At 44.9% G+C, this 15,928-nt stretch overlaps 1 protein-coding gene across 1 annotated transcript in view; it reads right to left on the bottom strand.

The window, feature by feature from the left end:
- Positions 1-690: 690 nt before the first annotated feature.
- The window catches only part of LOC124462559 (caM kinase-like vesicle-associated protein), a gene marked incomplete at its 3' end in the record, with an annotated part of 27,304 nt that continues 12,066 nt past the window's right edge, over positions 691-15,928 (bottom strand). Inside the window, exons 2-5 of the mRNA XM_047014165.1 lie at positions 3,952-4,058; positions 2,454-2,585; positions 1,521-1,595; positions 691-829 (exon numbers count right to left, since the gene is read on the bottom strand). Coding sequence (XP_046870121.1) covers positions 691-829; positions 1,521-1,595; positions 2,454-2,585; positions 3,952-4,046 — 441 coding nt within the window. The remainder of the gene's footprint in view (positions 830-1,520; positions 1,596-2,453; positions 2,586-3,951; positions 4,059-15,928) is intronic.

Below are 15,928 nucleotides of genomic sequence, written 5' to 3'. Positions count from 1 at the left end.
AACATTGACATTTAAGCTATGTAGCAAAGTTGTATTGCGAGTTGGCACAGGCCATCTTTAGAGGCAGATACCTCTTTGGTCTGATGGTAAATCATGTAGAAGGTTGGCAGTTGAAAGCCCCGCTGTCCTGACGGTACTTACCTTTCCCTCCAGAACGCACTCATCTAGAACAAAACCGAACCTGACTAGCTTTAATAGCAGAGTTATATAGTGTTCATTCTTTCACAGGCCAGTCATACCCAGTGTGCAGTTCATACTTTCCACCACTAGAGGCTATCCAAGGTCTACAAGAATCATTCCTCCATCAAAGTTCTGTGTGATGTTAACGACTTGTGATGAAAATATGATATTATGTTGGGTGTGGGGGTGTGTGTGTGGGGGTTATTTTTCACTGGAGACTACATTAAGCCATAAAGACTGTGTTTACTTTGGCGTTGAGAGCTGTTAGCAACATTAAAGTATGAAGTGGAGATGTCAAAGCATTGCCTTGATGAGTCTACAGAGACGTTCTGTTTACTAAATACGAATAATTGTTTGCCAACACACAACCAAAACACACACACTCACACACACACACACACACACACACACACACACACACACACACACACACACACACACACACACACACACACACACACACACACACACACCCAACACCCAACCCACTGCACACACCATACTAAATACCTTCAGGTTTCTATGCACAATGTTGAGGGAGTGCAGGTAAGCCACGGCTTCTAGAACTTGTCGGATGACGTTCGACGCATCCCTCTCTGTGTAGTTCCCTTGATCCAGGATCCAGTCAAACACATCTCCTCCCGTGGCCCTGAGAAACACACACACGCACATACATAGTCAGACAGACAGATGCACACACACACACACATACACATTAGATACACTATTCTAAGCCTTCATTAACAAACCAAACACCGTTTTCAAAGTGAACTGTTGAGCATTTTAATACTTCTTGTGTAGCAATCAACTGGGCCCAGCCTGGAGCTCACCCAACTTTGCAGTTAGACTGCAGTCATTTTTCTTAACGACTTGATTAATTTGGGGGAGACAGTAGAACAGAGTGGTGTGATTATCATGGGGTGTGCAGAGCTGTAGAAGGGCCATTTGTGTGTTGTAATATCAGGTCAGACACACACACACACACCGTGCCCAGGACACATAACTAACTACAAGGGAAGGTAAGCCATTTACCTGGTGACATGAACAAGTGCATTACAGAGCAACAATCCAAAGAGATCTCCATAGAGAACCACTCACAGCTAGCGAGCTTGAGAAAGCTACAGATAATTAAGAAGTTGTTACTGAGGACAAATTGTCCTCACACTCCCTATCTATCACTGCCAAGGGAGAACAAAGGAGGGTATAAGAGATCATCCCCTGCCAACACACACACACACACACACACACACATACACACACATACACACACACATACACAAACTAACTAACTTCGTAACATACAAGAAGGCCAGGAGTTTGGCAGAGAAGGCAACACTCACAGCTCCTGGATGATGAAGTACTCCTTCCTGGTCTCAAAGGTGTCGATCAATTGTAAGATGTTAGGGTGGTTGACCCTGCAACCAACAGAAGTTATTCAGAAACTGCAAGGTTAGAACATTGCAGAAACTGCTTTTATAGCCAGGTTGACTGCTTCAGAAAGTCAGTGGCAAAAAATGTACAAAGGCTCCACAGAGATAAATAGCGAAAGAGAAGGGTTGGCAAGTTCTTTGTTAGGTTTCCACAGTAAACTGAACAGACAGACTTAAAGTACAGACTTTAGAGTAGAGGCTCAACAGAACCTGTAAACTCTGTACCTCCCTCATTTGCTTCATGCTTCTCTAGATTGATCTCAGCTTCTCTCTGAAACTCGTTTTCTCCTAGCTCTTTCTTTCTTTCTTTCTTTCTTTCTTTCTTTCTTTCTTTCTTTCTTTCTTTCTTTCTTTCTTTCTTTCTTTCTTTCATTCTTTCTTTCTTTCTTTCTTTCTTCTTTCTTTCTTTCTTTCTTTCTTTCTTTCTTTCTTTCTTTCTTTCTTTCTTTCTTTCTTTCTTTCTTCTTTCTTTCTTTCTTTCTTTCTGGTTCTTAATAGGCTTTTCTTAAATGAGGGTTGGGTAAACATGATACATGTTCCTCATTCTCTCTTGCTCATAGGCACCCACCCTCTGTCCATCCTCTCCCCACTAACCCTCCTCCTACCCCCCACCCCACCCTCCATCGACCCCTCTACCAGTCCCCTCCCACCAGGCACACTTTTACACATTTCTTCATACAAGAAGCCATAATACTTTAGGGGCCATAACTGCGGGTTACGCAGACATGTGACATGGCTATTGCTCCTCCGGGCTCCTAGCCCTTCCTAGCCCCGGCGTAGCGCCGTGTCTTCCTCCCACCCAGACACCCATCTGTCCATGGTTCCACAGTGTCCACCACGTACATCTTCAGGATCATGATCTCGTTCTTGGCGGCCTTGCGTACTTTCCTGCCGTCTTTCTTCAGGAATTTCTTACAGACGAAGACCTTGTCTGTCTGTCTGTCCTTCGCCAGACATAGCTCGCAGAACTCCTTTCTGCGGGCCGAGACAAAGAAAACAATAATACAGACAGAGAGAGAGAGAGATAGAGAGAGAGAGAGAGAGAGAGAGAGAGAGAGAGAGAGAGAGAGAGAGAGAGGGGGGGGGGGGGGGAGAAGTTCACGAAAAGCAGAAGAAAGCAGAAGGGAGAAGTGGAATGGAATGAGAGGAGGGGCAGAAACACGACTCCATCACCTTGGTGAAATGGGCTCAGTACAGTGTTCTATTGACAAGGCATACTGCATCAGCAACTGCAGTAAAACATTTTAATTAGCCTGGAACTGTGGGCCGCATCAAACATCCTGAAATTAGAGCGCTGATATGCGCATAAGGCATGCAATTGAAACAGAATATGTAAATAATACAGTTCACAAAGTCAGAAGGATCGTAACAGCTGAAATCGGGAAACAATCTCCTAGTTTTGTCTTAAAAAGGGTAGCGCACACAAACTGATTTCCCTAATATTATAGGTCAGTTCTAAATCATTAGTTTGGGCCTTCGAGCAAGTGACTGTAAATTTGGGTTACTTCGACATCATGCTTAAACTACACATACTTACACACACATTCAAATGTTCAACACTCAAACATTCATAGTATGTATGTTTTCTGTTCAGTGTGCTTCCAGACAAATTGCAAGGAACAAAAAAGACAGCTGTTTCTCCCTCCATGTGCCAAAGGATATTATGCTCAGTATTCAATTTGGAGAAACAAACGTATGGTATTACTCTACCATCAACCAATAGATGTTTGTGTGAAATGACTAAATGTGTGTGTGCATGTGTGTGTGTGTGTGTACGGGTGTCCGTGTGTTGGCCGGTGGGTGTTATATAAAACAGGAGCAAAAAGCTCCTCAGACAGATGTTGGTGCAGCCATATGGCTTTCTACAGTGATCTCTGTGAGTTTGTGTGTGTTCTTGAGTATACGTGTGTTTGTGTGTGTGTGTGTGTGTGTGTGTGTACGGCGCTCTGGGAAGAACCGGACCAAAACTGGGTCAATTAAGCAGAACGAGCTCTTAAAGAATATGTCCCTGAGTGTTTTAAGACAAATAACCAAATCTGTTCGGTGACATCCAGTCGCCCCCGTGGTGAGTCTAGCCTTGACAATATTTTCAGGTGCGTGAACACGGTAGCAGATATCAGAATCAATTATACCAGAGTATCTCCGTTATAAAAGTTTCAGTCTAGTTTGAAGAAATAAACAAATGAGATGAATTTGTTGATGAATCAACGAGTGAGGTAAATTATGCTATATGGATCTCAGAGGGGGAAATGAAACAAATGGGCAGCACAGAAAATGGACACGCCACAATGAACTAACAACACGTGAAGAACTACATTTTTAATGACTTGTGGGTACTCACGCTTTGAGGACCTGTCCAATCTCATACTTGTCAGTGACATCAGACATGCTGCTGTAGCTCCGCCCATCTCGCAGGGCAAGGCACCCAAATGGCATGGCGGCATCCACCTATCAGGGGCAGTCATCAGTCAAAACATTTCACCTTCCACACAGACACATGCATGACCGAGTCGTGTCAGTGCACATCATCAAACGGACACATCTCACATCTCAAAATACATCTTAAAATGAGGAGCGTGGATGAGTAGAGCTCAGCGGCACAGCATTTCACCGCAGATCAAGAGATTGCAGGTTTAAACCCTGCCCTGTACATTGCTTTGGATGAAAACATCTGCTCGATGAACACATTATCTTTGGATGAAAACATCTGCTCGATGAACACATTATCTTGGATTCTTGTCCTAGGGCTTGGATTGATGTGTTCAAAAGAAACACCTTTCAGTAAACCTTGATGGACTATACAGTGCAGTATAGTGAATACTGTATTTTGTTCAAGTCTGAAATCTTCTGAATTCAAACATACGTCAAAGATTGGTCTGAGAAACTGACCGCAGACATAGTTCTACATAGCAAGAAGCCACTATTCAGTGTGAGCAAAAGTAGCCAGATAACCCTTCAAGTGGAGGATGATGACAGTGCCAGGGATGCTAACAGATAGCCTAAGTCTCTCTATGGAAATTCTCTCTCTCTCTCTCTCTCTCTCTCTCTCTCTCTCTCTCTCCTCTCTCTCTCTCTCTCTCTCTCTCTCTCTCTCTCTCTCTCTCTCTCTCTCTCTCTTCTGCTACTGTCCTTAAAGCAGATGACATTACAAGCACCAGGAGATGATGATGATGTCACAACAGTGATGGGGCAGAAAACACTGCCAGTAAACAAAGAAAGTAGCCCTCCTTGTAACTGGTTCACAGCTATCATGGTCTGTATGGAGCGGCGAAACCATCCCATGATCCTTCTATTCCTCCCAAACACAACATTCCATTGTGTCTATTCATCCCCTGACTTTTAACAGCATGTTCTTCTGTGTGTAGTTTGAGACTATCCTTCAAATGATCTGTCCTTCAGTTTGTTCAGCAGGTGGGGCTTCCCCTCAGACCAGACCAAAGTCATCTACCAGGAAGGACACTCATCCAGAATTCATGTGATTTGCTACAGGTCAGTGCCCGATGTATATTCTTGCAGAACGTGTGTGTGTGTGTATGTATGTGTGTGTTCATCAGTGAAGATGATGGGTCCAGAGGTGCTTCTGATCTGGGTTAGAGGCGGGGCTACAGAGGACTGTATAATCCCCATGCTGGCCCCAATCTCTAATCTCTATCTTTAATCCAGAGGGCTGGGATGTTGGGATGGTGTGTGTGTGTATCTGTGTGTGTGTGTATCTGTGTGTGTGTGTGTATTAGAGTGAGAGAGAGAACTGGTGAGTGACCAATCAATGTCTAAGTCTTGTGAATAGAAGTTTGAGTATGGATGTTTATGTAGGTATAATATTATGTACGAGTATTTGTGTGAGAGTGTGTGCCAGAGAGTGAGGTAGTGTAAGTGTGTGGGCAAGAAAGAGAGGGAAAGAAAGAGAGAGTGAGTGAGTGAGTGAGAGAGCTAGAGAGAGAAAACAACAGGGAGTTTGAAAGCACTAGGGGAGGTGGAGGAGAGAGGGGGGGGCAGACCGAAGCAAAGCAGTTTTTAGGTGACATTACGTAAGTACAGCCATTACAGCTGGGAGGTTATGGCTTGGTCGTGATGTTGCATTCAGCCGTTGAACAGGAGAAGATGAGAGGAGAGAGGAAATGGAAGGAGGAGGAGGCAATGTAGGCAATGTAGAAGCGGGGAGGGCGGTTGATATTGTTTCCTCTCAGTTTCAACTTCAATTCAATAAACTTTGTGTAACTTTATTTCTCACAGATATAGTTCCATTTGAAGTATGGTGCAGATTCACAAACATAACTCAGGATATCCTGAGACTGAACAGGAAATCGGATAAAAAAGACCATGGATTACATTGTGTCTTCTGTCAGGATGTCTTTGCTATCTGCTTTTAACTCAATTTGGACAAGCTCAAGAGACATTGTGCACCTGAACTCTTGCTGAACCCGGGGTAAAGTATGTTACAGTATCAGAGGAGAGCAAAAGAGAGGAGAGGGGAGGGGAGGAGAGGAGAAAAGGAAGGGAGAGGAAAGGAGTGAAAAGGAGAGGAAAGCAAAGCTAACGAGCATCCTGACTTAGCGAGAACAAGTGAGAAGGAGTGAAAAAGACTGTATTACAGAATCAGACACGCAGAGCACTGCCCTTCCAGGTACCTGTCTGTGTACAGTGCGAGTGTCTGTCCTACAGAAGTTTGACTGTGTGAACGTGTGTGTGGAGTATGGAGGGGAGCCCCAGATTCAGAAGTGTTGTGCTTGTTCAGTGTGCTCTCTGTAACACCCCCCCCCCACACACACACACGCACGCACACACACACAAACACCTCCCCCCACCTGACACACACACACACAAACACACACACAGACACACACACACAGTCAGTGTGCGAGAGGCAGATATCACAGCTCCTTCCTCATCACTTGGATTCTCACAGGTTCTCACCTGTAGTCAAGTGTATGAGGGTACGTGTGCACTTTTGGGTGTGTGTGAATGCATGGATGCCTGTTTGTGTATATGCGTGTGTGTGTGTGTGTATGTGTGTAATAAGAGTCAACGTGTGTATTCACGGGTGAAACACGGGTGAAACAATTCCTCCTCATCATCACTGCCATCATAATGTGAACCTTCCTCCTCCTCCTCTTCCACCCCCCTCTCTGACAGCCAAGCCACAGTGACAGCCCTAGGTAGACTCATTATGTATTCACAGATATAACAGACGTGTTCCATCTCCTAGTGTCAGATAGAGAAGATGCTGTTGACTGTTAATTCTGCCTGTGTGAAGCTCGCATCACACACTCAGGGTGCGGGGCCTCAAAGTGCATGGCTCGGTACACACACACACACACACGCGCGAGTGAGGCATGTTCCAGTCCTGGTTGCTGTGTCACATGTCCCATGGTGTCATGGCAGGACAGACGCAGGTGCGACAGCGTCAAGCACACGGAAGGTTGCGTCTCCCCGAGCGGAACTGTGTCCCCATACTGCCCCCACAGGGAAACGCTCCCACCTCCAAATCACATTATCACACACATACACACACACTGACACACACACACATGCTCTTCCTGCCTCCCCACTTTCTCTCTCTCTCTCTCTCTCTCTCTCTCTCTCTCTCTCTCTCTCTCTCTCTCTCAGTGCCCTCCAAAAGTATTGGAACAGTGAGGCGAATTCCTTTATTTTTGCTGTAGACTGAAAACATTTGGGCTTGACATCAAATAATGAACGTGAGACCAGAGATCAACGTTTCAGCTTTTATTTCCAGGTATTTACAGCAGGATCTGATGCACAACTAAGAAAATATCACATTTTGTTTGAATCCACCCATTTGTCATGTGAGCAAAAGTATTGGAACAGATATACTTAAAACATATTTAAGTGAATAAGACTTAATATTTAGTTGCAAATCCTTTGCTTTCAATAACTGCAGCAAGTCTGTGACCCATTGATGTCACCAAACTTTTGCATTCTTCCTTTTTGATGCTTTCCCAGGCTTTCACTGCAGCCTCTTTCAGTTTTTGTTTGTTTTGTGGGGTTCCTCCCTTCAGTCTCCTCTTAAGCAGGTAAAATGCATGCTCTATAGGGTTTAAGTCTGGAGATTGACTTGGCCAGTCTAATACCTTCCATTTCTTGCCCCTGATGAACTCCTTTGTTGTTTTGGCAGTGTGTTTTGGGTCGTTATCTTGCTGCATGATGAAGGCTCTGCCAATCAGTTTGGTTGCATCTTTCCTTAAATTGGCAGACAAAATGTTTCTGTAGACTTCCGAGTTCATTTTGCTGCTGCCATCATGTGTTACATCCTCAATGAAGATTAATGAGCCCGTCCTAGAAGAAGCCATGCAAGCCCAAGCCATGACATTACCTCCACCGTGTTTCACAGATGAGCTTGTGTGTTTGGGATCATGAGCAGTTCCTTTCTTTCTCCAAACTTTAGCCTTTCCATCACTTTGGTAAAAGTTAATCTTTGTCTCATCAGTCCATAAAACTTTGTCCCAGAATTTTTGAGGTTCATCTCTGTACTTTTTGGCAAATTCCAGCCTGGCCTTCCTATTCTTCTTGCTAATGAGTGGTTTGCATCTTCTGGTGTAGCCCTTGTACTTTTGTTCATGAAGTCTTCTGCGAACAGTAGATAGTGATACCTTCACTCCTGCCATCTGGAGGTTGTTGCTGATCTCACTAACAGTTGTTTTAGGGTCTTTCTTTACAGCTCTCACAATGTTTCTGTCATCAACTGCTGATGTTTTCCTTGGTCTACCTGTTCGACGTCTGTTACTTAGTACACCAGTAGTTTTCTTCTTCTTCAGGACATTCCAAATGGTTGTACTGGCTATGGCCAATGTTTCTGCAATGGCTCTGATTGATTTTCCATCTTCTCTAAGACTCACAATTGCTTGTTTTTCACCCAAAGACAGCGCTCCGGTTTTCATGTTGTTTTCACCTCTGAATACAGTCTGCATAGACAAAACCTATCTTACCCAATCTGAACCTGAGTGTAGACATTCAGTGGTATTTATTGATTGAATAATGTATGTAATAGGACACACCTGGGCAACAAAACACACCTGTCAGTCATATGTTCCAATACTTTTGCTCACGTGACAAATGGGTGGGTTCGAACAAAAAGGTGATATTTTCTAATTTGTGCATCAGATCCTGATGTAAATACCTGGAAATAAAAGCTGAAACGTTGATCTCTGGTTTCACATTCATCGTTTGATGTCAAGCCCAAATGTTTTCAGTCTACAGCAAAAATAAAGGAATTGGCCTCACTGTTCCAATACTTTTGGAGGGCACTGTATATATATAGATATATATATATATTTATGTAAATATGCTATATGTATACAATATATACATACATATATAGAGTCTATAATACATATATATATATATATATATATATATACAGACTTGTGCATATCTATTTCTGTCTCTCTTTCACTCCCTCACACACTCTCTTTCTTCCTCTCTTCTTCAGTCTCAGTCTGTCTGGGTCCCACCGGAGTGTCGAGGTCCAGAAGGTTCCGGGACGAGGTTATCTCACACAGAGACGGGATAGGAGCATCAGAGAGACAGAGAGAGAAAGAGAGAGAGAGACAGAGAGAGAAAGAGAGACAGAGAGAGAGAGAGAGAGATAGATAGAGAGAGAGAGAGAGAGAGAGAGACAGAGAGAGAGAGAGAGAGAGAGAGAGAGACAGAGAGAGAAAGAGAGAGAGAGAGAGAGACAGAGAGAGAGAGAGAGAGAGAGAGAGAGAGAGAGAGAGAGAGAGAGAGAGAGAGAGAGAGAGCAGAGAGGGAGAGCGAGACACACCCACACAGACACGAACACACTGACGTGGGTATCAGCACACACGTGTAAGCACACGCACCCACACACACACTCCCGAACAGACCTTTGTGCACGACTGCGAGGTGAGATGCAAGGTGAGACTCTTTAGATGTTTATGACACCGATGGAGTTCAGAGCCAACAGACTGTCGTCATCATTTGGGGTTGCTTATTGGGAGGGAATACTGGTACATTTCATGACCTTTTTGTGGCTTTGGGGTTTAGGAAATGAACAAACTACCAATTCATTGTATGTGTGTTCCGTGTGAGTGTTTTTGTGTACATGCGTGTTTTGTACGTTTTGTGTGTTCCAAACGTCTTTGAAGATACCAAAGGCAGTTACATGTAAGACTGGGTGTGTGTTGATGAGGTGAAGGACAGCCCAACACAGCTGGGCACCCACAAACACACACACACACACACACACATGCCATGTCTTCAACTGTGGGCATGTGTGAGTGTGTGTGTGTGTGTATGTGAGAGAGTGTTTGTGTGTGTCCCCAGCTGTGCATGCACTTGTTTCTAATGGGATGTGACAGCGGGACCCTGTGCATGATCAATGATTCGACCTTGCAGGCCTGGGAGTTAGCGTGCAACATACCTCAATGCACACGACACGACAATAATGATTGACTTTTGGGAATCCTTAACTCCTAGATAGAACCATTTTCAGCTCCCTAAGGTTTTACCTGGAACATTACAATAGTTCCTGGTGGCTTGAAAATGGTTCTCTGTCCTTTCTAGAAGATTCTCCAACTGTTACACAATGGTTTCACGCACTGTAGCTACAGAAGCATCCATTTCGCGCAGAGCATTGTTGCTCTGAACTCCCAAACTGCCGAAACCTTAATTTCTAACAAACATTTAGCTCATGTCGATGGCTGCAGAACCCTAGACCTGACAGGGATGACATAGACCCATAGCTGCCAATGCGGCGACTCTAGTTGTGCAAAGAAAAGTAGAGAGAAGAAAAATAGAGGAATGCCAGTGGGACCCCCCCCCCCCCCCCCATCGCATGTGACTCTGGCAGATGAAGGGAGAGCAAAATGAAAGAGAGTGGAGCCCACCCCAGTGGCAAAGAAAACTGAAAGGAGGGGAGGGGTGAATCTGACGATGTGGAAGAATAAACTCCGGGGAGAAAAAAAGAAGGGAAAGAGAAAGAGAGAGAGAGAGAGAGAGAGAGAGAGAGAGAGAGAGAGAGAGAGAGAGAGAGAGAGAGAGAGAGAGAAAGAAACACAGAAAACACTGCACACACACACACGTACACACGTACACACACAAACCCCCGCACGCTCGCACACACACACACACACCCACACACACACACCCACGCACACACACCCACATACACACACACACACACCCACACACACACACCCACATACACACACACACAGCAGGAAGGATTGTTCCACACATAGGTTTACTATCCTAGTGAGCACCCACAATGAACTCCCATTCAAAATTGCGTTGTCCCTAACCCCTAACCTAGGGTGAACACACGTCCTCTTTTACCAGGACATGTCCTCTTTTCAAGACCTAAAAAATGCGTCCGGCAGGGATTCCAAAAACGTCTGGGATTTCGTCTCGTCGGATGTTTGTGTTTCTCTGGGTCTTTTACCATAGACATATATACATATGTCCTTGTCTTTCACAAACTAATTATTACGCCTTTACAAGTTTTGAAAAGTGTATGTCCCTTACGTTCCACCTTCTTGCGCGAGCTCTTGACTAGAGAAAACTGTCATTGGTCGACCGCCTTCTCAGTGTTGCCAGATGCAGGACCATTATCCTCCAAATACGATCAATTTGAGCCTTTGTTACAATACTTAGGCATTTCCAATCTGGCAACACTGAGCACCTTAGCGCCTCCACTAGTTGCATTGTTTACAACAGCACATGACATCTGCAGCCATGCCAAAACGTCAATGTGTCTTTATTTTCTTATTTTAATATGCGGCTATATAAATAATGTATTATTTGTTATATTTATTGCTTTAATATATGGACAAGACACATTAAACAACACTGAAAGCCACAGAAGCACTGGACTAAATGGCACAAAAAAGATTAGTTTACATTTGTATTTTGCAATTTTGTTACTGTAAGGTATAAATAAATGATCATATAGCCATTTTGTGAGATGTATGCATTCACATGGTCATGGTGCGAAAATGCACCGTAACAAAGTTTCCTCTTTTTTACAAACTCAAATCTGATCACCCTACCTAAACCTAACCATCAAAACAGCACTTGAGGTTTTATTCTTGGTTTACTGAAAGACCCCACACAGGTAGTTACTGTAAACAAGCCCACACTAACAGAAAACACACCTTTAGTGGGTCTGATACTATTACTGTAAACCCAGGTCGCAGCCAGATACACTCCAGACAGACAATGCCCAAATCTGTCTCTCTCCGCTCTTTGTTTTGTCACTCTTCACCCTTCTCTTCATTAGTGTCGTCCTCTCTCTCTCTCTCTCTCTCTCTCTCTCTCTCTCTCTCTCTCTCTCTCTCTCTCTCTCTCTCTCTCTCTCTCTCTCTGTCTCTGTTTCTCTCTCTCTCTCTCTCTCTCTCTCTCTCTCTCTCTGTGTCTCTGTTTCTCTCTGGCTCCTTCCATTTCTCTGTCTGTCTCTCACCCACCCTCTTCCTCACACCCTCTCTTCCTGTCTCCTGGCACTTTTGCTCGGTGAGGGTTTCTGGTTCTGTACAGTAAGTGTGTCCCCAGAGAGACGAGACAGTGAGTGACCAAATGTGTGAGTTTGGGTGCATGTGTGTATGTGTGTGTGTGTGTGTGGGTGTGTGTGTCTGTGTGTGTGTGTCTGTGTGTGTGTGTGTGCAGAATGCTCCAGATATCTACCTGGCAGGCACCATCTCTGCCCATCACATTAGGAACAGCCTTAGGCAAAGCCTGCAGCCAAACACACACACACACACAGACACACACACACACAAACACACACACACACTCATACACACACACACACAAACACACACACGCACACACACACTCATACACACACACACACACAAACACACACACACACACGAACACGCACACACGAACACACACACACTCATACACATGTGTACAATGAAGAGGTATAGAGCTCAACAGGCCACGCACACACACACTGAGTGGGATGTGCAGCAGAGACTTGCATCCCAAGCCGAGCTGAACCAAACATAAAATCAATCGCCCGCATGAGAGAGGGAGAGATGGAGAAAGGGAGAGAGGGATTTTACTCATTTGCAGACGGCGGAGGAGAAATGAGGGTGTCATGAATGCCACATTATATAAATGTGTTGCATAAAAGGTAGAGGTACAATAATAGATGTGTTCTTCCCACAGCACAACATGACTTTTCCCTTTTCATTCAAAGCGTGTCTGATGGAGGGACTGGAAACCAATCCTTTAGTAACTTGTCTTTCTGTGGAGCATGCGCTCTGGTTTACAACTTCAGCATTCCTCCCCTCTCTCTCTCTCTCTCTCTCTCTCTCTCTCTCTCTCTCTCTCTCTCTCTCTCTCTCTCTCTCTCTCTCCCCCTTTCTCTGGGTGTGTGTGTGTGTGTGTGGGGGGGGTGTCTTTACAGGATGTCATTCTAAAACGAGATCCAGCTTCACTGGCAGTCGGACGGGCCGCCATCATCTGAGTGGGAACCGGCATCAAATGGTCGAAGACAAAACAGTCTACCGAGAGACACACACACTGGTCCAGACACACACACGTTATGCTTGTACCATTGATCATCACTTCTTTCTTTGTGTTCTGGCTCCGTGTGTGTGCTGCATGCATGCGTTTGAGTGGTTTTGTGTGTGTGGTTGTGTGCGTGTATGTTTGATTGTGTGTGTAGATATGTGTGTGTGTGATTGAGTGTGTAGATATGTGTGTGATTGTGTGTGTAGATATGTGTGTGTGATTGTGTGTGTAGAAATGTGTGTGTGATTGTGTGTGTAGATATGTGTGTGTGTGTGTGATTATGCGTGTTTGGATTGGATTGTGCGCGTGGGTACGCGTGTGTGCTTGTGTGTTTGTGGGTGTATGATTGTGTGCGTGTGTTTGGGTGTGTAGGCGACCAATAAATGGATAACCTCCCACGTTTCATAGCTCTACACATTAAGAATGATTAAGGTTTAATTCCACCCAACAAAGGGAAGATATGCTGGTGTGTTGTCAGTGTACATGAAAGTGTGTATTAGGAGTTTGTATGTGTGTGTATACGTGTATGTGTGCTGCCTAACGGATGTGTGTCCATGTGAGACAGTTTGTTTTGGAAGTATTGTTTCATTATTATTAATAACAGTATGTGTATCACTATCTACAACATCATTCAAAATGTCCCTGATCCTGTCAACTTGACAATGGCCGGGTTTCCCAGATTCGTTAAGAAGCTCTTAACGCTAAGATCTTCTTAATAAAGAACGTTCTAAGAGCGTTCTAGAGCGCTCTTAGAACGTTCTTAAGACGCTCTTAGCGTTAAGAGCTTCTCAACGAATCTGGGAAACCCGGCCAATGTTGGCAAACACAGATGAGGAAACATTTTCCAACATGTTTTGTATTTTGTATTGACAGACACTGTATCACTGTCAAATCGAAATACGACTGTTCACTAACAATCGACAGCTGTCCTTTAAAATCAGTAAATGTACGCGTGTGCATGAAGCCTATATGTGAATGTACGTTACTTAAACCCACAAAAGGGAGTGAACGTCAAGGTAAAACCTGGATGTCAGTGTGTGTGTGAACCTTTGTGAGTGCAAGTGTTAACACCTCCTGGAATGTGGTAATGAGAGCACTAGGAACGGGGAGCATGTTGGTGTCTGAACACACCTGTGCGTCTTGTGGGTCTTTACAAAAAAGACCCACAAAAGAGACAACACTGTCTCAGTGGGAGACAGCACACACTCACACGCACGCACAAACAGCATGTATAGAAAGACGGATAAATCAAATCAGTGACTGAGGGCAGAACTTCCCTCAGGGAACATGGAGTGCGTGCGCGTGTGTCTGTATACGTGTGCACGAGTTTGCTTGTCTCCGTGTGTGCAGGTTTAAGCGTATGAACATATCCATGGCTAGGTGTGTGTGTGTGTGTTGGAAGAGCATCCTCCAGCTCTGTTCTGAGTGCTCTCTCCAAGGCGGCCCTCTTAGTGCGCCAGGTTTCTACACTGAGGTGGACCAGGCATTTCAATCTGGTAAACATGCGTCCTCCCCCTCTTCCTTGAGGATAGATCTGATCTGACATGACAGGATAACAGGAAATGCTGATCTTTTCTACACAGATGACACCAATCCAGTTAAATCAGATCACTTTTCTTCTTTTTTTTTCTCAGGGAACGGAAGGATGTGAGAGACATTCATAGACTGCCGAAATAAGGAGTAGCTTTAGAATCCGCTTTTGCTTTGATGGAAGCGATTTGTTTGTGTTTATTATGTGGTGAAATAGAAATAGTCCCTCTCTGTCTCTCCCTTACGCTTGTTACTCAATTTCAAACATGAAAGTCCACACACACACACACACACTCACACAAATCACAAAGGTCCTCGTGACAGCATTGTCCTCGTGAACACACACATTCACGCACTCCAGTGCGGACATTGTTTTAATAGCCCCGTTTGTTCTCCGTGGGATAAATGAAGCCTTCTCTTCTCTTCTCTTCCCTTACTCCTGCGTGAAGTGTGCGTCTGAGTGAGCGCACGTGTGCTTCGCTCTTAGTCCATCACGACCACGTTTACTCCGGTCTTTTCCGGGGCAGAACGTGACACGACACAGGCGGGTGCGGGCGCAAGTGTCTGGCTCTGTCTCTCCACGGCTGAGATGCTAAACTAACAGTCAGCAAATGCAGTCTGAGCCATCGAACCCCCTCTGTTTCAACCTCGAAACCTAACCCCGACCCTGCAGTCGTAGACCCACCTGACCCTTGCCCCCCCCCACCCCCCCCCCGCCTCACCCCCACCACGACCACCCCTAACACCTTTGCGTTCCGTCTCCAGGCGTCCGAGGAACATGAGGGTTCTCACGCAGACTGCTCTGCTCAGGTCAGCGCGTCGACGGCCCCGCAGGGCCCTTGTAAAAGACACGCACACATTGATATTTTAATGAACCATAGTGTGTGCGTGTCCTAGCTGCAAGGACACACACACACAAATACGCTCTCCGACTAACGGGCATCACGAGGAGAGACCTCCTGTTAACGTCTGCGCTCCATTCATATATCATATTTATTACAGATTTCAGGAATACCAGCCAACGATATCTGTGTGTTTGAGTGGGATCTCTGATTGATTCTCAAAGGACAATAATGGAGTCCATATTATGTACATAGTAATGGATCTGATTGTCTGTGTGTTCTGTGTGAGTATGAGTGTCTGTGCCTGAGTGATACAAAGAGACAGGCACTGAAAGTGGGCTTTGTCTTAGTTCATAGCATGAATAAATTGGATTCTGCTTAAGCCGTTGTTGCTAGCTGAGTGAAATTTTATTCGTAACCCCGCAGAAAAACAGAAGGGAGAAAGAGTGA

Source organism: Hypomesus transpacificus, unplaced genomic scaffold (genome assembly GCF_021917145.1).
Source record: "Hypomesus transpacificus isolate Combined female unplaced genomic scaffold, fHypTra1 scaffold_225, whole genome shotgun sequence".
Classification (NCBI taxonomy): domain Eukaryota; kingdom Metazoa; phylum Chordata; class Actinopteri; order Osmeriformes; family Osmeridae; genus Hypomesus; species Hypomesus transpacificus.
This window is presented reverse-complemented; position numbering and strand designations above follow the sequence as displayed.